Source organism: Zonotrichia leucophrys, chromosome 14 (assembly GCF_028769735.1).
Source record: "Zonotrichia leucophrys gambelii isolate GWCS_2022_RI chromosome 14, RI_Zleu_2.0, whole genome shotgun sequence".
Taxonomy (NCBI): Eukaryota; Metazoa; Chordata; class Aves; order Passeriformes; family Passerellidae; genus Zonotrichia; species Zonotrichia leucophrys.
Window position 1 is genome coordinate 15,453,376 of NC_088184.1, and position 25,027 is coordinate 15,478,402.

Consider the following 25,027-nt stretch of genomic DNA (forward strand, 5'->3'; position numbering starts at 1 on the left):
GGTCCCCGTCCTGCCACCCCTGGGACTCCCTAGGCCACCAGCAGACCAGCAGCTGGAGGGCACAGCTCTCAGACCTTCGTGTGTACCCCCCTTGCGACCCTCACCCCTCAGTGTGCACCCCCAGGACCCTCAGAGCCTTGGTGCATCCCTTCCAGGACCCTCAGAGCCTTGGTGCATCCCCTGCAGGACCCTCAGAGCCTTGGTGCATCCCCCCAGGACCCTCAGCTCTGCTCCCAGGGAGAGCTGCACAGGCTGCTCTGAGCCCCAGCTGTGGGGTCACCCCTTCCTGGCTGGGTTGGGGGTGCCGGGGCCATCTGGGGGTGCCGAGGGGGCCCTTACATCCAGCAGCAGCCGCACCACGTCCGTTTTGCCGCAGAGCGCGGCCTCGTGCAGCGCCGTGCCCGCCTTGGTCTGCCGGTTGATGTCGATGCCAGCCTGCAGCAGGAGCCTGCGGGGCACAGCGGGGTCAGGGGGGCACGGGGGGCGCCGGTGCTGCCCCCCCTGCCCGCGGCACGCACCGGATGATGTCGATGTGGCCGTTCTTGGCGGCCAGGTGCAGCGGGCTGGTGCCGTTGGGGTCGGTGGTGTCCCCCGGTTTGGGCTCCAGCAGCGCCGCGCACATGTTGCTGTTCAGGAGCAGTTGGACCACCTGGCTCAGCAAACACAGACGGAGCAGGGCTGCAAGGGCGGCTCGGCCGCCCCTGGGCTGCAGCCCCCGGCCCCCGGCCCCTGCCTCCCCCTGCCAGCAGCCAGAGCTATCCTGCAATGGTGGTGGCACCAAACACCCCCAGTGCCGGCCATCCCTGTGCCCCTCCAGCAGTCCCGGGACCTCAGAGTGCCCCTGTCCCCCCCAGGGACCTCTCACGGTGCCCCTGTCCCCTCCCGGGACCTCACAGTGCCCCTGTACCCCCCAGGGACCTCTCACAGTGCCCCTGTACCCCCCAAGTACCTCACAGTGTTGCTGTCCCCTCCCACAACCTCACACTGCCCCTGTCCCCTCCCAGTCCCCCTCTGGGGACACCCAGCCCTGCGAGAACTTACCCCGACCCGGCCAAACTCGCATGCCAGGTCCAGGGGCGTCTTGCCCGAGTTGTCCATGATGCAGGGGTTGGACTGGTGCTGCAGGAGCATCTCCGACTGGGGACAAGCAGAACCCGACCTGGTGAGGGCAGGGCTGGAGGGGTGGCACCCTCCCCACCAGCCCCGTGCCCTCCGTACCACGTCGTAGTGCCCGTGCTGTGCCGCCAGGTGCAGGGGGATCTGGCCCTCGTCCGATGGGATGTTCACAGAGGAGCCTGCCTTCAGCACCATCTTCATGGGCTCCTTCTTGCCCTGCCAGGCCGCGTAGTGCAGGGGCCTCATGCCTGCAGGGGCAAGGAGCCGTGAGCCTCCCATGTGAGCCTTCCATGTGCCAAGGCAGTGGGCAGAGCCCACCGGGGCACGGGGCAGGGGACTGGGGACTCGCCTTTGTTGTCCTTGATGTCCACGGCAGCCTGTGCCTCCAGCAGCAGCGAGATGAGCTCTGTGTTGCCGTTAAGTGCTGCATGGTGCAGAGCTGAGAACCTGGGGAGCGGGCTGGTGTCAGGGGCCACTGTCCCCTCACAGCCCTGCCAAGCCCTGCCCAGCACCACGGCCTCCAGCCTGCCCCCGAGGCTGCTCTGCCCTTCACGTGCACCCGGGAAAGCCACCCCCTATCCCTCTGTGGGCTTTGGGCTGAGAGCTGCTGTGGGCCTGGCAATGCTGAGACCCCACTGGGCAGGGCAGGCACAGAGGGTGGGGGTACCAGGGAGCCCCCTCCCCAGTGACCCACTTCCCCCAGGCTGGCCCCATGAGCACAGATGGCAGCGCTGCCATGCCCGGTGCCGTGCCCAGCTCTGGGGTGGGGAAAGCCCCCGGCCCCGCACCCCTCTGCTCTGGCAGCTCCCGAGGCTCCCGCCTGGGAAGCAGGCCAGGAGCTGACCTACTTGTGCTCCCGGCAGCGGCGTCCTCCTCCGTGCGGCTGCGCTGGCACCCACCGTGCTGCTGCTCGGGGCCCTGGCCCTGCACAGCGTCCCCATCCCATCCCCAGGGCCGCCCCGGTGTCACCACCGGAGCATGGCAGCCCCCAGGACACGCTGACCTCTGTGGCTGCCTGCTGCCTGAGGGGCTGGTGTGGGTGACAATCCCCCTGGCCCTGTTCCCCAGTGCCCACGGGGCTGTGGGTGACAATCCCCCTGGCGCTTGTCCCCAGGCCCTGACCAAGGGGACAGGTCCCATGGGAAGCAGGCTGCAGGCACGGCGGTGCCCAGGAGCTGTGGCTGCCATCCCCAGCGGGGCGCAGCGATGTGAGCAGACAGCCTGCACAGGAGGCCGATCCCCAACGTCTGCCTGGGAAATGTCAACATTTTCCGCTCCAGCGCCCTGCTCAGATCCGCTCAAGATGGTGCAAATCGCAGCCTGGCCCGCGGCTGCCTCAGGGGCTTCCCTCGGGCACCTCCTGGCCCAGCCGGGCACCTCGGCCACGAGCAGGGGAGCAGGGCACCGGGGCCAGCACGGGGACACCAGCACGGTGCTCACCAACGTGGGGACACCAGCACAGTGCTCATCCATGCAGGGACACCAGCACAGTGCTCACACACAGCACCCCCAGCCAGGAATGAGCCAGCACTGCCGGGATGGGGAAACTGAGGCACGGGGCTGGCTGAGCTCACACAGAGCAGAGCACAGCCAGGCTGCAGCCTGCGTCCCAGGGATCCTTTCCAGGAGCAGTGCCTGGGGCTGGAGGCTGCTCCCCTTGTGCTTCAGCACCCCCTGAGCCTTCCAGGAGCCAGACACGAGCAAGGCCCTGCCTGCAGCTGCCCAGCCCTACCACAATGGTCAGCCCTCCTGTGTCCTGCTGTCTCTGCTGAGCCCGAGGTGGGCCCTGGGTGGTGCCCCTTGCCCCTGGCACAGCCATGAGCTGGCAGGTACCAGGGGATGCCCACTGCCACTACCCTGGTGACAAGGATGAGGAGGCAGCTGGGCTGCTGTGGCCGTACATCCCCAAGGCATGGCCTCCTGTTTTGCTACTCTCCCTGGCATTGCCCTGGCACAGCAGAGGGAACAAGTGGCATCACATCGTGCTGCTGCCCTGCTCAAGGGGGATCTCAGGGCGGGGAGAGCCAGGGGCAGCTGCTGCCCAGCCCCACAAGCAGCACTCCCAGGGCAGCACCCCCTGTGCAGGGCCCCAATGCCTCCCTGCAGCCTCATTAGTGTCATTAGCAGGGTGGTCTGCAGACCCTTTCTGCTGCTCCCACCCCTGGATGTGGCTGTGCAGCATCACCCGTGCCTGGCAGGGTCACGGCTCTCCCACCCAGCTCCCCCAGGGCTGGGAAAAGTGGGGTGAGATGTGGGCACAGCCCTGCCCCTGCCTCCAGCACCAGCTCTGGGTGCGGGCAGGGCTCAGCCATGGGGGCTAATGGGGCCAGAGCCCTGGAGCTGGCAGCTTGGGGAGCCTGGCATTGCCACACAGGCACTGGGCACTCCTACAGCGGGGACAACCCCTGCTCACAGCACCCCACAGCACCCCACAGCACCCCACAGCACCCCACAGCACCCCACAGCACCCACACCCGGGTTGGGGCTCCCACTCACCCGTCCGTGTCCTGGAAGTTGACATTGACTCTCTTTGCTGATCCGAGGAGCTCTGGAAGGGAGGGAAGGGGACAGGGTGTTAGAGGAGGAGGCTGGCACAGGGACAGGGGCACACCAGGGAGGGGACGTGCTGGCAGCTCCAGGTTTCCCTGCCTACCAAGGCTGGCGCTCCCTGCAGCTCCACAGGTGCTGAGTGAGGCTGCCCAAACCTGCAGGCTCAGGGTGGGGGTCCCTGCTGAAGGGGGCAGAGCCCGGGGGTCCTCCTGGCACCATTCTGGTTCTGCCCATTCTCCCCTGGTTTGCTTGGGCAATGTTCCCCCGTCTCGTTCACCCATCTGGGGCTCTGGAACGGCCCCTGCAGCCCCCCCTGGGCAGAGCTCAGCACATCCCCCTGTACCCCAGCCCCCCTGCACTGCCCTCCCCACCCTTCTGGGAAATGAAACCGCGCCGGGGCAATCCAATTAGCAGCACGAGGAAGGATGGAGCCAGATTTACATAAGATTTACCCGAAAAATGCCACTCAGGCTTTCCAGCGAGCTGCTCTTCCCACAGCGGGAGCAGCAGGAGGAAGAGGAGGGTGGGAGCAGCACGGCAGAGCCCCACAGGGGACCCACACTGCAGCCCCCGAGCCCAGCACAGCGAGCACAGCTCCAGCCCTGAGCCCATGGGACAGGACCCAAAGGCTGCATGGCCCAGCAGGGAGAATGGGCAAAGGCACTGGAAGCCAGGGACGAGCTCTTGCTGGGAGAAGCTGGCTGGAAGGGGCTGCTTCAGGCAGGGAAAGGGAATGCGGGGCCAGAGAGATACTCCCTGTGTGCCTTGGCTGTGGCCTTGCTCTCTCCCCCTCTGCCGTGTCCCCTTGTCAGTGTCCCTGTGGTCATTGATTATTGGACACAAGGCTGTGCCACTGCCCAGGAGCCTCTGCATGGGCACACAGGGCTCAGAGGGCACCAGCAGCAGGAGGGGTGGCTGTGCCCAGCCCTGACCTCAAACCTGGGGAGTGGTGCCAGGCTGAGCAGCCCTGCCCAGGCCACACAGCACGGATGGGCCCAGGACAGAGGCTCTGGCACCCAGAGCTGCCCCCTGCACTCCAGGGCTGCCCGGCTGCCCGAGCTGCAGGACATTTGCTGATGCTGACACAGCCCTGTGTGACAGGTGACAACTGCAGAGGGCAGGTTCTACCAGCCACAGCAACCACCCTCCAGCCACCAGGTGCCCAGGGTCCCCTCCCAGATGAGGTGCCTCATGCAGGATGAGAAGGGGGACTGCAGGGTGCCTGGAGAGGGACAGGGACACCTTGGGGTCCCCAGGCTGTGGGGAGGGACAGGAATGCCACAGAAACCCCCAGGCCCCATCCCTGCCACAGCATCCCCGTGCTCCCAGGGAAGAGCTGCACATTGGTGGTGGGCAGAACCCCTGTGGCACCGGCACTGACCAGTCCCTGGCACAGCCCCTGTGGCACCGGCACTGCACCAGTCCCTGGCAGAGCCCCTGTGGCACCGGCACTGACCAGTCCCTGGCACAGCCCCTGTGGCACCGGCACTGCCCCGGTCCCTGGCACAGCCCCTGTGGCACCGGCACTGCCCCGGTCCCGCAGCCCCGTGCTGCCGCCAACGTCCCCAACAAAGGTGCCATTCAGCCCCGTGGAGAGGAGCCCAGCGCCGCTTCCGCTGCTGCCCGCGCCAGGAGCCAGCTCCCAGGAGAGGGCCCGAGCTGCCCCCAGGGATGCCAGGGCCAGCGGACAAAAGGAGCCGTGGGCGCAGGAGCGGCACCGTGCCCGGCGCTGGCTCCAGCCTCCGGTCCCAAGATGGGCCCCGAGACGGGCGATGGGGCCTTGCGGACGGATGGACGGACAGACGGACGCTGTCAGCGGGTCTGCACTGCCTGGCCGTTCCCACAGGTGGATCCCAGCGAGGGGCTGGCACGGGGCAGTGCCCGGGCACCAGGGTGCAGTGGTGATGCCGTTGGTGATCCCCAGGCATGTGGCACCCTCGGCATCACCAAACCACCATCGCCCCGGCGCAGCGTAGCGGCAAATCTTCCCTCCCTGCACCTGCAGGAGAGGCTGCGGCTGCCAAAATCTGTGTAGCACTTCCATCACTGCCCGTGCCAAGTGCTTAGTCAGTGACTTGCAGCCATGCAGTGGTTTGACTTTCCTTAGAGCTCTGGAAGTGGCCGTCAGCGTGCCGAAGGCAGCTGGAGCACGGAGCCCAGCTGGGCTCTCAGAATAACCCCAGTTCCCAGAGCAGGAGAGAAGGAAGGATGGCTGCCCTGGCCACCAGATCCACAGTGAGATTTGCAGCCAGTCTGGGGGCAACAAGAGCCAGGAGAGCTCATTAATGGCTGAGAATTAATGACAAGGAACATTCCTCCACTAACAAGGCAGAGAGAAGGGAGCTGAGTGCTTCCAATTAAAAATATCGGCTACAAAAGGAGATGGGCACGGTGGGGAGGAGAGCAGAGCTCCTTCATGGCCACACTGCCAGTGAGCACCCAGTGTGTCCCTGGCTGTCCTCTCTGCTGGGATCCCTGGGGGGTGGCAGGGACCACTGAGCACCTGCAGTCACCATCCTGCCCTCTCCATGCAGGTGCCATCAGGGCTGGCACATCTTTGCTCGGCCATCCTGAGCCCCACCACCATCCCTGGGACACCCCACTGTCCCCTCTGGCTCCGCATGGGCTGCTCAGGTGATGGTTGTGCCGTGTGGGCTCACAGGGCTGCCCTGGTGTCTCATGGCCCGGCTCTCCACGGCTCTCAGAGCAGTTTGCACCCCACAAACACCTGGATTACGATGCCAGCCCCAGGGAAGGGGGGCACACACATGCCCTGGCACCGTGGGCTGCGCTGTGCAGCGGGAGCCGCAGCGTCTGCCATCGACACCAGCTATAAACAGCGCCTGCCGGAGTAAACACGGCGGCGGGAGCGGCCTGCTCTGCTCCAGGAACGCCTTCCCTCAAACACAGGCACTGCAGGAGCTCCATCACGCTCGGGTTGAGCCCGGCGCTCCGCGTGCAGCGAGCTCCTCGCCGGCCCCGCGGCAGCCCCGGCCCCGGCGGGCACCGCGGTGTGAGTGGCGCACGGGCAGCTGGCACGTGCAGGGCCTGGGCATGGGAACCCGCTCTGCCCCACCCCTGGGTCACCATGGCTCCTGGCACTGCGCCTGGCAGCTGCTTTGGGTGTCCCGGAGCACGCCAGGAGGAGACCTCCGTGCCCAACCCCAGCTCTGGGCACAGCGATGCATGGCCATGTGGAGACCCTTGTGCCCAAGCAGGAATCCCAGTACATGCCATGAGGAGATCCCCATGCCCAACCCCAGCTCTGGCACTGTGATGCATGGACATGAGGAACCCCGTGCCAACCCAGCTCTGGGCACAGCGATGCATGGCCATGTGGAGACCCTTGTGCCCAAGCAGGAATCCCAGTACATGCCATGAGGAGATCCCCATGCCCAACCCCAGCTCTGGGCACTGTGATTCATGGCCATGAGGAGACCCCCGTGCCCAAGCAGCAATCCCAGTACATGCCACAGGGAGACCACAGTGCCCAGTCCCTGCTCCAGTTATCCCAGAACATGCTGTTGGACACACCTGTGCCCAGGTGAGCGGTGTATGCCATGGTGGCACCCCAGCGGCCAAGCACAGCTCTGGGCACCCCAGTGCAGATTGCAGTGAATCCCCTGTGCCCGGCTGCCCCATCCCCTCCCTCCAAGGCCATGGCCCCACATGGAGGGGCTGCTCAGGGGGCTCCTGTCCCTTGCCAGCACCCCCTCCCCTGCCCCTGCGCCAGCCTCTGCAGCCAGCGCAGCGCCAGCAGCGATCGATGCCCGGCCCGAGCGTGGGGGCTCCCGGCCAAGCCCCCGCTGACGAAGCACATCCTCACCCAGCTCCCCCGGCAGGCAGCAGGCGGCTGCTCCAAGCAGATGGCTCCAGCCTCCGCTAAATCAACATCTTCTTAATGAGGGGAAAGCATTGCTGCCCCCTCCCCAGCATGGCGGCAGCGGATCAGCCAGGAGAGCCCCCCAAATCCTCCTCTCCATCCCTTCCCTGACCCCTCTGCAGTGACCCCGCTCCCCTCCAGCCCCAGCCCTGCTGCTTCCCCACTCCCCAGCTCACATGGGCGGCCAGAGCCCTGCGTGTGCCCCCACAAACACAACAGGACCCCACAAGCAGCCAATACCCACAGGGAAGACATTCAAGGCAAGCGCCTGTTTCAGAGACAGGGGGGAGGATCCTGCAGCGGCATCGCTGGGAGCTGCCGGATAAAGGAAGCATCCAAAATAGCTGCTCTTAATTATATCCCTGCTAACGAGCGCCACGCAAACAACGGGCACTGCACGAGGAGCCCTGCCATGGGGGGGTCTCACGCCTCACTGCGAGGATGGGGTCCCCAGGGCAATATGTGCCATTGGGGGACCGCACTGGGGCAGCCACGGCAGCCCTGGCTGGGGCTGGTGGTGATGGTGACACCGGGGAGCAGGTCCTGACAGGGAAAAGCTGGTGCTCCTGCAGCCAAGGGGAGCCGGTCCTGACAGGGAAAAGCTTGTGCTCCTGCAGCCAAGGGGAGCCGGTCCTGACAGGGAAAAGCTTGTAGTCCTGCAGCCAAGGTCGTGTCAGGCGCTGGGGCCGCGATGCTCAGATGCTAATGAAGCCGTTATCATCTTCCGATCGATCGGGACTGTATAAATAATGCACCGGGAGGCTCGTTGTGCAGGGAAAGGGATTGCCTGGGGCTAAGGGGTGCCTGGGATGGGATGGAACCATTGCAGGGCAGAACTCGGCACAGCTGGATCACTGCCGCCCACCACAGCTGGACAGGCATCTCTCACCACAGCTGGATCACAGCTGGTGTCCATCACAGCTGGTGTCCATCACAGCTGGATACCCCCAGTGTCCACCACAGCTGGAAAACTGCTGCCCACCACAGGTGGACAGACATCTCTCATCACAGCTGGACACCCCGGTGTCCATCACAGCTGGACATACACCTTTCACCACAGCTGGATGTCCATGCCCACACAGCTGGACATACACCCCTCACGCAGCTGGACCTCCCAGTGCCCACCACAGCTGGATAACAACTGCCCACCACAGCTGCACAGCCACACCTGTGTGCCCCGCTGCCCATCCCCAGCCATTCCCCAAATCCCAAGGTACTTTTGGGGGATGCTGCCCACATGCCCAGCGCAGGTACAGGTGCTCCGGATGCCCGTCCCTGGCAGACCCTTTGGAGAAGGAGGGGTGAAATCCGCACTGGAGGCTGGCTGGGCTCTGGCAGCCTGAGTCACCGCGCAGCGCTGTCCCCTGGGGCTGCAGGAAGCAGCTTAAATGCAGCTTTCAAGAGGCAGCAGGGACTCCACTGTGATGCTTTTATTTTTACAAAAAGGAAACTTTTCAGTCCCTCGGGATGGCGCGGGGCTGAGCCTGTGGGCTGCCAGGGCAGGCGGGGACAGGGGACACGGGTGTACCCAGGGCAGAGCCGACCCACCAGGGCTGGGGCTGGCCAGGGGGCCCAGCACCCACCAGCAGCTCCATTGGAGGGAGATCCCCACTCTCCCCCTGTACTCCCAAGCCATATCCTCACCTGACCTTTGCTGTGTGGTGCCATGCAGCCAGGCCAAGCCACGCTGCATCAGCCAGACCCCTTTGGGCAGTGCCAGCCCCCCCAGCCCCTGAGTACCACACGGGGCTCTGCTGGGCAGGGGCTCGCTGGTGCCTCGGCCCAGGGCACCCAGGAATGTGGGGAAGCAGCAGCAGGGATGGGCAGGACAGAGATGTGGACAGGGATGTGACAGGGGGACACGGGTGGGACACGAGGGGTTGTGCCCAGCTCTGTGGGACCAGCACTGAGCATCACAGCTGGCTGCCATGCCTGGTGCCCGCCGTGCCCGGTGCCAGCCGCCCACCATGCCTGGTGCCTGGTGCCTGCCATGCCCGGTACCAGCCGCCTGCCATGCCCGGTATCAGTTGCCCGTTGTACCCAGTGCCAGAGCCTGCCATTCTCTGTACCAGCTGCCCACTGTGCCCAGTGCCTGGTGCCTGCCATGCCTGGTGCCAGAGCCTGCCGTGCCCGGTGCCAGCCGCCCGCCCACACTCGTCTCTGTGGAAATGAATGTTGGTGTCGCTTACAGGGAGCCCTAATTGGCAGCCTGTGGCAAACAGGTAATTTTCAATAATCACCCTGGCTGGAAGGAGCTGCTGCTGGCACAGCGAGGCTGGCATGGCAGGGATGGGCACGTGGCTGCTCAGGGCCACTGTCACCTGTGTCTGTCCGTCCATCCATCCATCCCAGCACGGCTGGCACTGCACCTCCTGGGACACGGGAGCAGATGGAGGTGGATGGATACACACTGCTCACCTCCACCCTGGGCAGAGACCATCCTGCCCCATCCCCATCCTCATCCTCATCCTCATCCTCCCCAGCTCCTCCTCCTCCTCACCCCCTGGGAGGAGGGACCCTGTCCACGCTGGCTGCAGGGCGGGACCCGGAGCTTTGTGCATCTCAAAGCATCATTAACCAAGGCAGGCGGTGATCGCTGGCCTCCCATGAACCCGGCACGGGGCAGCAGCACTGGGAAGTGGTGGGAGCTCCTGGTGTGCCTCGAGCGTGAGCACACGTGTGCACATCTCTGTGAGCAGGCAGCCCAGATCAGCTCCTGGTGTGCCCTGAGTGTGTGCACATCTGTGTGCAGCAGCCCAGATCAGCTCGTGGTGTGCACACGTGTGCACATCTGTGTGCAGGCGGCCCAGATCAGTTCCTGGTGTGCCCTGAGTGTGTGCACACGTGTGCACATCTGTGTGCAGGCGGCCCAGATCCATCGGAGGCTCTGGGGGCTGCTGCAGAGCTGTCTCTGAGCTCCCAGCCATGCAGAGCTAAACAGGCCCTGGGTTCTATTTGAACCTGATGCCTTCCAAGCCATCATTTGTCCTCATCCACGGCTGGTGCACGGTGCCCACCTTCTGCTCCAGGGCTGTGTTCCCAGCAGGAATGGAGGGGCAGCATGGGCACAGGCATGGGCAGCTCTGCGGCCTGGCAGTTCAGGGGTGTGCCGGTGACCACCAGGGTGGGTGGGCAGCAGGGATGTGCAGCCAGGCCATGCCCTGCATCATCCAGGAGCACAGGGAGCATGGTCAGAGGCCTCACACTGCTCCCAGGGGGCTGACAGCGCTGCAGGGGAGGCACAGGGCTGGCAGAACCCGTCCCAGTGTGCCCAGTGTGCCCAGCATCCCCAGTGTCCCCAGTGCCCCCAGTGTCCCCAGCAGGGCGGGCACAGGCAGGGGCTGGCAGGGGCTGGCAGGGCTGGCAGGACCGAGGCTCAGGCAGCCGCTGAGCACACCCGGGAGCGGGGCTGTGCTGCTGCAGGGCTGCGAGGAGCGCGCTGCCGTAAACAGCCCAGCTGCAATGCAGGAGCCGGGCAGCCGCCGCCGCTTTGTCTCTGCTCCAGCGGCTGCCGCGGCCGGGAACCCGCGGGGCCTCTCGGGGAGCTCCGGCAGCCACATCTGGAAGGGATCAGCGGCTGCTGCCGCCGCCACGAGCCCGCCGTGCCCGGGGCCCGGCCCCTCGGCCCCATGGCCGGGCAGGCGAGAGGCACAGGGGGGCACGGGGCAGAGGCACATGGGCACACCATGCACACGCCTTCACATGGATGCACAGGGGCTGGGGCACTCAGAGCATGCACAGGGGCACGCACAGCATGCACAGGGGCTGGGGCACACACAGGATGCACAGGAGCATGCACAGGATGCACAGGGGCATGAACAGGATGCACAGGGGCTGGGGCACACACAGGTGCACAGCAATGGATGCCCAGGGATGCAGAGGGGCACGCGTGGGCACATGGGAGGAGCACCCAACCACCCGAGCGCTGAGGAGCAGAGCCTGTGGTGGCTCCTTGGGCACCATCTCCAGCTTGCTCCATCTCCAGCTGACACAGGCCATGGCAGGGCACGGCTCTGGGGTCCCCTCACCCTGCTGTGCCCCAGGGCACCACCTCCAGCTTGGTCTATCTCCAGCTGACCATGGCAGGGCATGGCACTGGGGTCCCCTCACCCTGCTGCACCCTGGGGAACCCCAGCCCCACAGCCACCTCCACCTGCTCAGCGCTCTCCAGGTGCTGGCAGTGACCTTGTGGGGACACCCAAGGAGACCCGGGCAGAGCTGGCACTCCCTGCCAGCCGCTCTCCCTCCCAGCACGGTGCTGCCCCACGGGGTGGCTGTGCCAGCACCGGGACCCATCCATCACCATGGAGCAGTCCCGGCTGTCGGGAGAGGCCAGACCAGCTCTGCATCCCAGTTCCCATTTCTCAGGCTGATTGCTCATGTCGCTGCAGAGCCCAGCGTTAAACACCTCATTTTCTACTCCCGGATTGAGTTGGAAAATACTATTAACATTTCATTAGCGCTTAAAGATCCCTCTCAGGCCGGCAGGATGAGCCAGCCCCGATCCTGCCGGGCAGGGGGACATCACTGGGAAGGGGAGAACCAGGAGGGCAAGTCCCAGTGTCCCAGATGTGGGACAGGATGGTGAGCCAGGGCAGAGGTGACACCAGCGCTGCACTCTGGCTCAGTGACCTGCTGGCCATGGCCCACCCTTGCAGCGCACTTGACCAGGGACAGGACACAAAACAGTGGCAGAACAACAGTGTCCATGCAGGCACTCCTGAGTTTTGCTTCTCAGTGCCTCTCCCTCACTGGAAGGGAAGCCTGGCCCAGCAGGACCAGCACCAGTCATCAAATATCAGCAAATTTATTCTCCAGCATTCCCCCAACAGTGCTGAGCACCATTCCCAGCACACACCAGCCAGCACCAGTATGGGGACAGACAGCACTGTGGGAAACAACCTCAGGTATCACCCAAGAGCTGGACTGTTCCCTCCAGCACTCAGCCCACCAGCACTGCCACAGCTCCCACCTGCCATGAGCCAGGAATGTGCTCACTGAGCTCCCAGCACTGCTGTGGGACCCAGCCGGGCCCTGCACAGCAGCACGGAGCTGCCATCCCCAGGCACTGCTGCTGCAGCCTCTGCAGCCATGTGGGGAAGGGGAAGGGGCTGGGGGCACCCGGGCACACCGAGATGGGCAGGGGACTGATCACAGCCGTTCCCAGCAGCTGGGAAGGGGAAGGAAGGGTTAAACAGAGCACAGAGAGGAGGAGAGGAGCCAGACGCCAGCCTGGCTACTGGAAACCACCGTGGGCTGGCAGCCACTGGGACGGCTGTGGAGAGGAGCTCAGGGCACCCGCAGCACTCAGACCTGCTCAGTGCCAGCCCTGCCACCCTTGGGTGCACGCTGGCCCTGCCACATCCCCCCCAGTGGCACCCCCAGCACAGGGGCAGCGAGGCGCTGGTGCACACAGAGCCGTGGGACAGCCCTGCACAGGGGCTGCCAAAGGGCTGCTGGTGCCCAGCCAGGTGCATTTGGGACTGCTGAGAGAAATCCAGGCCAGGAGGGAGCTGGGAACGGAGCCGCCGGCCCGTGGCTCGCTGCCCCTCCATGGCAGTGGCCAAATGTCCCCGGTCCCCAGAGCAGGGACAGGGACCCTGCAGCAGCATGGACACGGGGCTGTGCTGGGGATGGGGGCACTGAGGGTGTGCACGCACAGCTCTGCCCAGCCACAGAGGCAAGAAATGTAAAAGGATGAGAAGCCACCCCAGGCTGAGCAATGGTGCCCCTGTGGAAGGAAACTTGGCACACTGCAGCCCACTCTTCCCTGCCAAGTCCTGCTGGGAGCGAGGCCTCGCACGCGGGCTGGGAACCCCGAGAGGCTGACGGGGGACCCGCTGACACATGGAGGAGCTGGGCAGCAGCTGGGGGAACCTGCCTGTGAGCAGGGCTGGGAGCACAGCCCGAGCCTGGGCCACGCCTGGGAATCACCATCACCTCCCCTTGCTGGCACCGCCCGTGTGCCCCAGCCCATCAGCCCATCCCCTGGGCATTGCCCCTCCAGCCCTGCCAAGGGCACGGGGGAGGCGTGGGAGCACTGCCTGGCCATGCCATGGGGGATGCACGGGCCCTGCACCCCTTTGGCCACAGGATCTGGCCCCACAGCCCCTTGCCCCAGTCCAGATGTGCTGCCCAGCACTGATGGCTCCACAGGCAGCAGCATCCAGGGGCTCCAGCACCCCAGTGAGCATCACCTGCTCATCCCTGCCTGGCTTTCTCTGTGGGCAGGGAGGTTCTGCCCAGTGCCCAGGGAGCAGCAGCAGGGGCCATCGGGGGTGGCTGCATCCCAGGGAAGGTTCCTGCTCTCCCAGGGAAGGCTCCTGCTCTCTGAGAAGGTTCCTGCTCTCCCAGGGGAGGTTCCTGCTCTCCCAAGGAAGTCTGCCTCCCAGGAGGTTCCTGCTTCCCAAGGAAGCTCGCTCTCTGAGAGTTCTGCTCTCCAGAGCTCCTGCTCTCTCCCAGGGCTGGGGGAACTGGGCAGCTCCGGTGGCTGCCGGCCACGTGTGCCCTGGGCATTGCACCACAATTGGATTTGCATCTGCCCTGCCTTTTACTGCATGGAAATTGAATTGTAAAATGTCAAAGACATTTCCTAACTGCGCCATATTAGCCCGGTTTTATTAAATACTGTTATCAGAGCAGATTATGAATGCAATCAAGTGCAGGCAAGAAAAGCCAGAATTAACTGGCCACTGTGCAGGAGGACACACCGGAGGGCAGGAGGCAGCTGGCGAGGTCCTGCCCAGGGCCCATGTCCCCAGGTGCTCTGGCTCTGCTGCCCACTGTCCCCAAACCCTGGAGCACGAGTGAAGGAACGTCCCCACCCAGCCAGTGCAGCTCCACTCACATCCCAGGATGTGGCCAACCCTCTTGGGCTAGCCGCTGGTTAGCAGGGCAGGACCTGCTCCCTGCACATGGCAGCAGGACAGGACTGATGGGACAAGCCCTGAGATGCCAGAGCTGCTGCCAGGGACACGCAGGGCAGCATTCAGAGCCCTGCCCAGGTGGCAGTGCAGGAACAGGGCTCTCCTGCCCAGAGTGGGGGCACACTGAGAGCTGCCCAGGCCTCAGCACCAGCACCCCGGGCAGTGGGGCCGGGCTGGGCTGGGTTACCCAGGGTTGCTCTGACGTGGCAGGACACAGGGGATGCAGAGAATCTGTGCCCTGCCCTGGCTAACCCAGCCCTGGGTGGCCCCAGAGCTCCAACAGCACACCAGGACACGAGTCCTGATGGCAACCTGGGGGACCAGGGTGGCACTGAGGACCAGGCATGGGGAGGGCAGCACAGCCCCACAGGACACAGCCCTGGATTCCAGCCACACAGCCAGTTCCTGCCATGCTGGGTGATTGTCCTGCCACTGCAGGGCCACGTGCTGGGACATCTCCTTGGCCACACGATGCTGCCATGTGTGGAAGTGCTTTACAGAGCCCCCCAAGCCTGGCTGGAGGAGAAACTGGAGCAGAGGATCCTTTGGCTGGAGGTCCCACACTCAGCACTGGCAGCACCACACGGGAGCCTTTCCCAACGTGGATGAGCCCTGGCAGGGCTCACAGGGCAGGAGCCAGCCCACTCCAACCCTCCACAGCCACAGAACTGTGGATCCTCTGCATGGCACAGCATGGCACAGCTCCTCTCCCACTGCCCAAAGCCCCGGGTGCCCAGGACAGGGATGGCACAGCGGGCACAGTGCTCCTGGAGACACCCCACGCTCCCATCCCATCCCATGGCACTGGAGCCGAGGGGAAAACGCCAAGTCACCACATTTCTTCGAGGTAGCACCGAGAAGGAGGGGACAGGGAGGGAAACAGTTTGCTGCCAAATCCCTGCATCTGATTTGCGCAACTTTCAGACAACCTCATCAATTATGGATGGCCCGAAGCAGGCGCGGTGTGCGCTGCGGCCGGCCCGGCCCGAACCCACACTCACACCAACGGGGCCCCTGTCACCATGGCAACCCGCGCTAATTCACGCAAGGATTTCCAAAATCTCGTGTATTAAACCCCACATGAATAGGATATTATCAGATAACAGAGCTAAGTTACAAATCTCGGCGGTGCCGCGCGGGGAGCGCCGCAGGCGTGCGTGGGACCAGAACTCGGAGGGGACGTGGGGACAGTGTGGGGACAGCCCTGCCCGCTGCTCTGCCACTCCATGCACCACCCCAGCCCCACTGCCACGGCCAGAGGTGCTTGAGCACCCCAGGCTGGGAGCATGGCACCCACAGCACACGTGGCACCCGCTGGCACAGGGGAGAGTGGGGTCCGGTGGGGAAATGGCCCCAGACAAGCCAGCACTGGCACTGTGGGTCCAGCAGAGCTGGGGATGGACAGCCCAGCAAGGGAATGGGGTGACATCCACCCCAACAGCAGGCTCAGCCCCACTGGGTGTCCCTTGTCCCTAACCTGTGACCCTGGCATGGGAGCAGTGCTGGCACCCGTGGCCATCCTGCCTGGTGGGCTCGGCCGTGGGAGATGCAGCAGAGCCCTGGGAAGGACAGGGATGCAGGAGAAGGTGGTGGCACTCAAGCACCTCTGGTTGTTGCCACAGCAACGCCAGCTGTGTGCCCAGGCCAGCAGGGGCTGGAGAGGGGTGTGTGGGGACACTGCTGGGCACAGGCCAGGCGTTGTCCCCATACCCACACACTGCCCCAAGAGGCCACGGCAGCAGCAGTGTCTGGTGGGTTGGGAATGAAGGGGGCTCTGAGCTAGAGGCCCTTCCTGCCCAGTCCCTCAGCAGTGACAGCAACGATGGCACTGGGGACAGGGGAGACACCACGCCAGCCCTGCATGGCATGAGGAAACACATGTTGGCCTCATGTGGCACCGTGGACATGGTGGATGCAACACCAGAGCAGGGACATGGGAAATGCCATGCCAACCCTGCTCAGCACCAGCACATGGAGCCCCACGCTGGCCCTGCTTGGCCAGAAACAGCCCTGCACGACCAGGGACAGCTCACCAGCCCTGCACAGCTCCAGGGGTGCCCACAACTGGGGAGTGCCAGCCCTGCAGAGAGGGACAGTGGGCCCAGCAATGGAGGGACCGCGTGCCCAGTGACCCAGAGCCACACGAGTGCTCCCCGTGGTCCCTGTCCGTACCCAGGGACCGTCCCCGGCCGCCCAGCTCGTCCCCGGCACCAGGCCTGAAACCTGCGGCTGCATCAGCACCATGAATTATTCAGTCCCGGGCGGAACGCCTCGACGGAGCAGTTACATCCTACAGCGAGTAGATACTCATGGAGCTACACACACGTACGCCCGGAGCCGCACACGCACAGGCACACGCACGCCCCCGCAGCCTCACACCTGGCCACGCACCCGCGGCGCCGGGCACAGCCAGCCGCAGGGATGCTCCGGGAGATACCCGGGAGCGACATCCAAACACCCCCTCAGCGAGGAACACCAACAGCCCAGCCAAACGCACAGATGCCAGGGTACACACCGCCACGCAAACACCCCACGCACCCAAACACAGCGGCACACGCGCCCGCGGCAGCGCGGACACACGCGGCTGTGCGGGCAGCGAGCCCCGGCGCTCTCCCGCCGGGCCGGCCGCGCTCCCTGCAGGCACACGCAGCGCGCCCGGCCGCAAACCCTGCCCGGAGCCCCGCGACCACCGGGCCCGGCTCCCGGGGCTCCGGAGTTGCTCCGGGGTACGGGGCAAGGGCAGCCCGGCCGGAGCCCGACCCGCCGGGGGTGCCCCGGGAGCGGCGAGGGGAGCGTTCGCAGCGCTCCGCACCCGCGCAGCGCCCGGGGATGCTCCGAGCCGCGCCGGGCAGCGCCCCCCGCCCCTCCCGGGCCGCCGCCGGGGGTCCTCGGCACGTCCACGGTCCCCGCCCGCCCGCTCGGAGCCGCAGCCGGGGAAGGGCCGGGGATGCTCCGGGGCGGGCAGGGCGGCATCGCGGCCGGGCCCCGGGAGCGGCGCTGGGATGCGGCCCCGAGGCGCCGCGCCCGCCGCCGGTGCCCGTGCGCGCCCCCCCTCCGTGTGTCCCCCCGCAGCGGCGCCCCCCGCCCGGCCCCGCCGCCGCCGCACTCACTGGCTTTGCCGGGCTTGGGCCTCTGCAGCAGCTTCTGCACGGCCGCGATGTCCTCCGCCTTCACCGCCTGCACCAGCTCCTGGTCCTTGCCCATGGCTGCGCCGCGCCGGGGCTGCCGGCTGCGGGCTCACGGCCCGAGCATCCTCCGCGGCGCGGCGCGGCGAGGGGCGGGGGGCGGCGGGGGGCGGCTCGGCGCGGCTCGGCGCGGCTCGGCTCGGCACGGCGCGGCCCCCCCGCCCAGCCCGCCCGCTCCGGAGGCGGGGGCGGGGGCGGCGGCGGCGGCGGGCGCCCGGGGCGGGGCGCGGCGGGGCGGGGGGGCCGCACCGGGAGCGCGGGGGGCAGCGCGGGAGAGGAGCAAGAGGAGGAGGAGGAGGAGGACGAGCAGCGGGAGGAGGAGGAGGAGGAGGAGAGGGCGGGGGCCGCCCGGTGCTGCGGGCGGAGCGCGGGGATCCCCTCCCCGGTGCCGGGCCCGGGGGACGCCCCGGTGGGCGCCGCCGCGCAGCCGTGCCGGTACCGAGCTGGCGGGGCTCGGCGGCCGGAGGGGACGGGGGCAGCACGGCTGCTCGGGGGCTCTGTCTCCCGAGGGAGGGTCCCGGGGGGTCCAGCAGACCCCCTCCCGGGGCACCCCTGCTCCCCAGCCCGGCTCCGGGGCGCCTTCGCCGCTCCCCGTCCCGCCTGGCCATCGCAGCAGCGCCGACATCGGAAACCGGGCAGGAGCAGCATTCCTTATTTCTGTAAATAAAGCGCTCATTACCGCGTCATTTTCCACTTTTGTTGACACAATGGCCGGTGACATTCGTCCCTTTCACTTTTGAGGCTGAAACGACCGAGACATTACGGTTGCGAAGGGTTCCCGGCTGTGCCGAGGGCTGAGGAAGCTGAGGAGCCCGTAGGAAATGGGGCCAGTGATGGACGAGGCGCTAATGTCCCCGTGGTGCCATCAGAGCAGAGCACCGGCATCATTCGCAGGATATCAGCCCAAATTTCTGCCCTGCCGGACAAGTTCCCAGCTCAAAGCCTCGAGCAGCCCCGGCTCCAGCAATCCGCGCTGGGGCACACGGGGCCAGCCAGAGGGCTGCGGGCCAGCTGGGCACCGGCGCCGGGCACGAGGGTGCGGTCACAGGGCTGCGGGGCACGGGCACCGGGAGCTGCAGCCCCGAGGCACACGGGAAGATGGAGGAGGGACCCCGCTGTCCCCGGTGCCCCCTGCCCGCCCCGGGCTGCCCGAGCCCCCGAGCTGGAGCCCGAGGGTCCCCTCACAGCCCCCAGCTCCCCCCCAGGCCCCATCCCCGGGCTGACCCCCCCTCGGGCACGGCGGGGTCCGTCTCCTGTCCCCACCCCCACTTTCCAATCCAGGACATTTGGGTTGCCAGCACGGAGCGCCGTCTAATCTGCCCTCTAATCCCGCAGCCGGGCGCCGCACGGGGCCCTGAGCCGCGGCCGGGCCCGGGGCTGGGGGCTGGGGCTGGGGCGGGGGCTCCGCAAGGCTCGGGGGCTTCCCTCGCATCTGCCACCACCTGAAAACAACGGCAGCGCCTCAACAAAGCTCCCTTTGTGCCCCACGGCTCCCTCCTGCTGGGCCCCCACCCCCGGTCACCCCGCACCCAGCCGGCACCGGGAGCGCTGTGACCGGGGCACACACGGGGCACCGGGACCGCGGTGGGGCCGGTGGGGCACCAGCCCCGTCCCTCCTCCCCTCCTGAGCCGGGTTTGCGGGAGGAGCTCCAGCCTGGCGTTCCTGCGGCTCCCTCGGGCTCTTGCCAAGTCGGGTTGGTCTTTGCAGAGCGCAAGAATGTGCAGTGAAATGTCCCCGTTCCTGCCCTGCGCTCGCCGGGAGAAAGCAGCGCCCGGAACGGGCAGAGCCTGGGGCGCGGGGGGTTTAGGGTGGGCACCGAGGGCAACGGGCACGTGGGAATCTGACTGTGGGAACCGGAGACAGCAGCAGCAGCAGCAGGAGGGCTCGTCCCACGCAGAGATCCCCCAGCACAGCTGCCTTTCCATGGGAAAGCAGCACAGCAGGGCCTCTGCCCGGCCTGGGGAGGCAGGGGGGTCTCGGAGCACACGGGGCCCTGTGCTGGAATTGCAGAGGAGAAGGAGGAGATGAAGACAGAGTTTGGAGGCTGAGGAAGGCACCGCTGTGCTCCCAGCCCTCCCAGCGATCAGGGGACTGAAAGCAGACCCAGCACTGGGCAGCGGGTGCTGGTGGGACCCTGGCAGGGCCCCTGCCCATCCCTCTGTCCCTGCTCCGTCCCGGGTGCCAGCCCTGCCCTGGGACACGCACCACACAGCAGCCACACGCTGGGTCCTCTCCAGGGATGGCACTGCCACCCTCGAGGCCAGCCCGAGGCACTCGGGTGTCACCACGGGCTCCGTCACATTCTGCCCTGTGGCTGCCAACCCCTCTGGCTCCATCAGAGCCTGAGCAGGGCCCCGGGGACTGGCACAGGGTGCAGCCCAGCCCTCCACACCAGCCCGAGCCCCCTCTCCCTGCACGGGGGGCAGAGCTGTGCCCCCTCAGCAAACAGCAGCATCTACGAAAATACTTTATTGTGGAGGGGCTCTGTACAGTGCAGACAGCAGCAGCAGCGCTGTCACCAGCAAACGCACACACACAGGATGGTGGCCATCACCAGCAAACTCACACACACACACAAACACAAACACACACACACACACCATGGTGGCCATCACCAGCAAACACACACACCCCCACACACACACACACACACACGATGGTGGCCCCAGAGCCAGGGGGCAGCAGGACCCGGGGGCTGCAGCCCCTACGTGGCCTTGGGCCGGCCCTTGAGGCGGATGATGGCCCGGTAGTCCCGCACCAGGTCCCGCAGCTGGTCCAGGTAGGGGTTGACGTTCTCCTCCAGCCACTCCTCCACCGTGTCAGGGAAGTAGATCCTGTCCAGCTGGGCACGCAGGTCACGGACAAAGCTCTCCCAGTCCTCGTGGAGCCTGAGGGGGAGAGCAGGGGTGCAGCTCCCTCCTGCCAGGGAGCCCCCCAGCCCCGGGCAGACCCCTCCCAGCCCCGGCAGCACCTACTTCAGCACCTTGCTGCCAAAGCTCTCCATGTTGCGGGGGTTCCCAAACTGCCGCTTCCTGTGGTAGGGGCTGAACCAGCCCTTGATGGCGCTGCAGAGGCACGAGGGACTTGGGGACACAGGGGGCACGGGGATGGGGAGCTGCGCCTGAGGCAGGTCCCCTCCCATGGAGATACATGGCCAGAGGCACCAAAGCCTGTTACCTCTCCTCCTCCAGCGCCTTGAGGATGCTCTCCTTCAGGTGGCCATTGACCTGCTCCACCATGTGGTAGATCTCCACACCAGGGAACGCTCCCCGGCCCTCGCTGGGGAAGGGAGGGGAAGGTGAGGGCTCAGCACGTGGAGTGCCCTGGGCTGGGTGAATCCAGCACCCCGGCAGGTCTGGGACCATTTGGGTGACCAAGCCCTGCCTCCCTCCAGTGCATCCCTTGTGATGCAGCTGCCCCCACCACGTGGCACGCACCAGGTGCTCTGCTCCAGCTGCACGCTGTCCAAACCCAGCACATCCAGCACCTTCCTCTTTGCCTCTTCTGTGAAGCCCCCTGGGAGGGTGAGGAGGGGGACAGAAGAGCCAGGAACACCATCAGGCTCACCCTGGCTTCACCACACCCCAAAACTGAGTGAGCTGAAGCTCTTCCTCCTCTTCCTCCCACCTCCCCAGCGCCCTGCCCAGCAGGACGGGCTCTGGCAGGCAGTGGGAGCTGGGGATGAGCCCGGCCATGCTGCCAGGGCTGGGGCTCACCGTTCACCAGGGTCTGCAGGCAGATGGCCAGCGAGGGGATGCTGACGGGCAGCAGCTCACAGAGCACCGAGTAGTGATCGTACCTGCAGGACAGGAACAGGGACAGGGACAGGGACAGCCAGCACCGTGCCAGCACGGCTCTGTGGGCACCGGGAGGGCACAGGGGGTCCCAGCTCCCCTCACCTCTGCCAGCCGGTGAGCACGATGCCCTGCAGGCGCAGCGGGGCCAGCCGTGGCACGGCCTGCATCACCTTCAGCCAGCTCAGGTGGTTTTTCAGGTGGTAGCTCAGCGGGGTCCAGGCCTGCGCCGGCCCCGTGGTGCCCTTGAAGGCGCTGGCGAACCACACGGCCTCGAAGCCGCTCTCCACGTACTTGGTGAGGAACTGCACTGCAGGGGGACAGCACCACCAGTGCCACTGTCCCCAGGGGCTGCAGGGGCTCAGGGGGGATCTCCCCATCGCCCCCAGGGCCCTGGCACATCCCCTTACCGATCTGCTCAGCCTCAAAGTCGGGTGCGTAGAACCACAGCACGGGGGAGACGTGCTTGGCTATCCCGGACTCTGCAGGGAGAGGGGACGGTGGTGCAGGCAGCAGGAGGGAGCCTGGGGCTGCTCACACTCCCCTAGAGCCACATTCCCCCAGGGCAGGGCAGGGGCTCCTGCTGGCACTGGGTGTGATGCCTGCCAGGGTGGGCACAGAGCGGGTGCGGATGGGGAGCCTGGCACAGGTGCCACCCTGTGCCCTGTGCCCTCACCCCGCAGGGCTCCCACGCTGATCTTCCTCAGCATGTCGTCCCACATGAGCACGCGCAGCCCCCAGTACTGCGCCGTCAGGAAGCCCAGAACCTCCTTGATGTGCCTCAGGTACATGGTGCCCACGTCGCCCTTGTGCTGGCTCATCCAGTTCTTGGAGTCCATCCCCTCCCCGAGGTGGAAAACCTGGATTTGGGGGCAGGGAGAGGCTCAGCAGGCCTGGAGGCACCCCCAGTGCCTGGGGAGAGGGCTGGGGTCCCTGCAGAGCCCCTGCCCACCTCGTCTGCCCCGATGTGGATCCAGGAGGAGCGCCGGTGCTTCTCGATCACCTGGGACAGGATGCTCTTGAGCAGGGCCAGCGTGTCGGGCACGTGGGGGTTGAAGCTGTTGGGGAAGCGCTCAACCTCCCGCAGGTGCTGGTACTTCTCGTGCTTGAGGATGAACTGTGGGGAGGAGCCATCAGGGGGTGTCCAGGGGAACCCCTGTGAGCCGGGATGGGGAGCAGGGCTGGCAGCCTCTACCTCCACGTGGCCAAAGGTCTGCACCAGGGGAACCACCTCCAGCTTGTGCTGCTCCGCCAGCTGCTGGATCCGCTCAATGTCCTCCTCGCTGGGAGGGCAGGGACAGGCTCAGTGCCAGGGCAGGGCATGGGGGCACTTCCCCCTCCTCCCCTCCTCTGGCAGCCTGGTTACCCCACAAATGTGTGCACTTTACTTGGGGTGCACAAACACTGGCCTGTCAGGGCAGGAGGACCTGCTGGTCTGCCCAGCAGCACAGCCTGGCACTCTGAGCGTGGTTATCATGGGCACGGTGCCAGGTGGGTCACACCCACCAGGACCTGCAGGGCCACAGCCCCACAGCCAGCTGGGCACACTGCCCTGCTCACCTGTAAGCGTACGGGGACCTGAGGATTTCCAGCTCCCCCTTGAAGGGGAACATGTCCTCGTACTCGATGAGGACGCCGTTGGCTCCCAGCTGGGACAGGAGGGGGAACACCTGCAGGGTGGGCAGGGTGGGCTCAGCAGCGGGCATGGCACAGCCCAGGATGGCACATGCCCATCAGTGCATCCCCTCCTCCCTGTCCCTGGGCACCCTCACCTGCTCCAGGTAGGAGACTCTGGGCGCTGCTCCCTTGAGGTCCAGGTGGACCAGCCTCATCTGGGTGGCACTGACATCCCTGGCGACCTGCTGCTTTTGCTTCAGGGTCATTATCTTTGCTGCAGGCATCTCCAGAACCTGCTGGCTCTGGGGGATGACATCCTGGACGACGTCACCCGTGTCCCCCCAGAACCCGCTGTCCTTGCTGACGTGCTTGTGCAGCTCCAGGGTGAGGCTGCAGGGAGTGGGGCAGGGATGGGGGTGTCCGTGCGGTTGTGGGGGCACCAGCACCACGCAAGCCCAGCCCAGGGGGTGCCACAGACCCCCCGGGGCCCTGCTGTCACCTCACCTGTCACGGAAGAGGAACTTGATGCCAGCCAAGGCCACGAGGAGCAGCACGACGAGGCGCAGCAGGTTCAGCCGGTGGCTCCTCTGGAAGGCCATCTCTGGGACCTCTGGGGACACACAGGGGGTCTGGTCTGTGCCCAGAGGGACCCCAGGCACAGGGCAGCGCACCCAGCCCCACATACCGTGCCCTGTTCCCCTGCCCGGGGCAGCACGAGAGCCAGAGAAAGGCGGCATGGGGGCAGCCCCTCTGGCCAGCCCGGTGCCCATCGGGGACGTGCTGGGCAGTGCCCCGTGTCCCTCCTACCTGGTGTGCCCCAGCGTGGGGCCAGCGGCGGCTCCGCCTCCCTCCGCCCGCAGGGTGAGGCCGGTGCCCGAGCAAACAGGGCGGGGGCTGCAGAGCAGGGCCCCACCGGGGATCCCGACCGGTCACCCCTGCCCAGGGCCGGGTCACAGCGCGGCTGGATGGGGCGGCATCACGGGGCGGGCACGGGGCATCCCTGCGGGAAGGGAGGAGGTGATTGGGAGCTGCCTGGGCACATGCCAGCACCGGGGATGGCACTGGGGATGGCACCGGGTAGGGAGGAGGTGATTGGGAGCCACCCGGGCACATGCCAGCACCGAGCTGTGCCAGGGATGGCACCGGGTAGGGAGGAGATGATTGGGAGCCACCCGGGCACATGCCAGCACCGTGGATGGCACTGGGGATGGCGCCGGGTAGGGAGGAGGTGATTGGAGCCACCCGGGCATTCCCAGCAGCTGCAGCAGGGCCGTGCCAGGCTGGGGACGGCTGCCAGCCCAGGGGGCACCACTGGGCACACGGGAGGGCACAGGGGGCACGCAGGAGGGGGGTCGGTGCCCCCTGGGCACGCAGCGTGGGGAGCCCAGCACCCAGGAAGGCCATAAATATGCCAAGTGCTAATGGCGCTGTCATGGGAACGCAGCGCCTGATCGGAGCGGGGATAAATATTTAGACAGACGCTGTCAGCCCGCCAGGATTCGGTGTTTTTAATGCACGTTATCTTATTTAAATAGGGCAGGTTCCCAGGGCTGGCACTGCCAGGGCGAGGGGTGGGCGCTGGACGGAGGGGGAGTCCCAAGGGGTGTGGGGACAGCCAGGACCGTGTCCCTGCCCCACGGGGACAGCCAGGACCGTGTCCCTGTGCCATGGGGACAACCAGGGGCCGTGCCCCGGCAGCCCCAGCAGTGCAGCCCTGGTGGGGCCGTGCTGCTCCCTGCACACCTCGAGGGCACACTCACACAAACGTGTGCACGCTCACGTGCTTCCAGAGCATTCCACGGCCCGCCTAGCCCTCACCAGCCCGTGCTGCCAGCCCGTGCCACCCCCCAGGACCAGCAGAGGGTCCCTGTCCCATCCCGTTCCCTCCCGGGGTGCTTGAGCACAGCTGGAGCAGCCCCTGGGCACAAGGGACCCTTTCCATAGCCCACCCACAC

At 66.4% G+C, this 25,027-nt stretch overlaps 2 protein-coding genes across 3 annotated transcripts in view; both read right to left on the bottom strand.

Annotated features, from left to right (window-relative positions):
- CASKIN1 (CASK interacting protein 1) overlaps positions 1–17,802 on the bottom strand; it is a 30,713-nt gene extending 12,911 nt beyond the window's left edge. For both annotated transcript variants that reach the window (XM_064726226.1, XM_064726225.1), the window contains exons 1-7: positions 17,586–17,802; positions 3,613–3,664; positions 1,466–1,563; positions 1,219–1,364; positions 1,042–1,137; positions 519–649; positions 340–448 (exon numbers count right to left, since the gene is read on the bottom strand). In XM_064726226.1, the coding sequence (XP_064582296.1) occupies positions 340–448; positions 519–649; positions 1,042–1,137; positions 1,219–1,364; positions 1,466–1,563; positions 3,613–3,664; positions 17,586–17,679 (726 nt within the window). In that variant the 5' untranslated portion in view covers positions 17,680–17,802. The remainder of the gene's footprint in view (positions 1–339; positions 449–518; positions 650–1,041; positions 1,138–1,218; positions 1,365–1,465; positions 1,564–3,612; positions 3,665–17,585) is intronic.
- A 2,313-nt stretch (positions 17,803–20,115) lies between these two features.
- Positions 20,116–24,072, bottom strand: LOC135454258 (hexosaminidase D-like). The gene is made up of 14 exons (XM_064726220.1): positions 23,880–24,072; positions 23,577–23,682; positions 23,228–23,462; positions 23,016–23,125; positions 22,651–22,738; positions 22,408–22,572; positions 22,132–22,315; positions 21,866–21,937; positions 21,561–21,765; positions 21,378–21,460; positions 21,099–21,177; positions 20,839–20,940; positions 20,637–20,726; positions 20,116–20,549 (listed from the first exon to the last, which is right to left on the bottom strand). The coding sequence occupies exons 2-14, from the start codon at positions 23,669–23,671 to the stop codon at positions 20,366–20,368; spliced, it is 1,692 nt and encodes a 563-aa protein (XP_064582290.1). The 5' UTR covers positions 23,672–23,682; positions 23,880–24,072; the 3' UTR covers positions 20,116–20,365.
- Between the last annotated feature and the right edge of the window lie 955 nt (positions 24,073–25,027).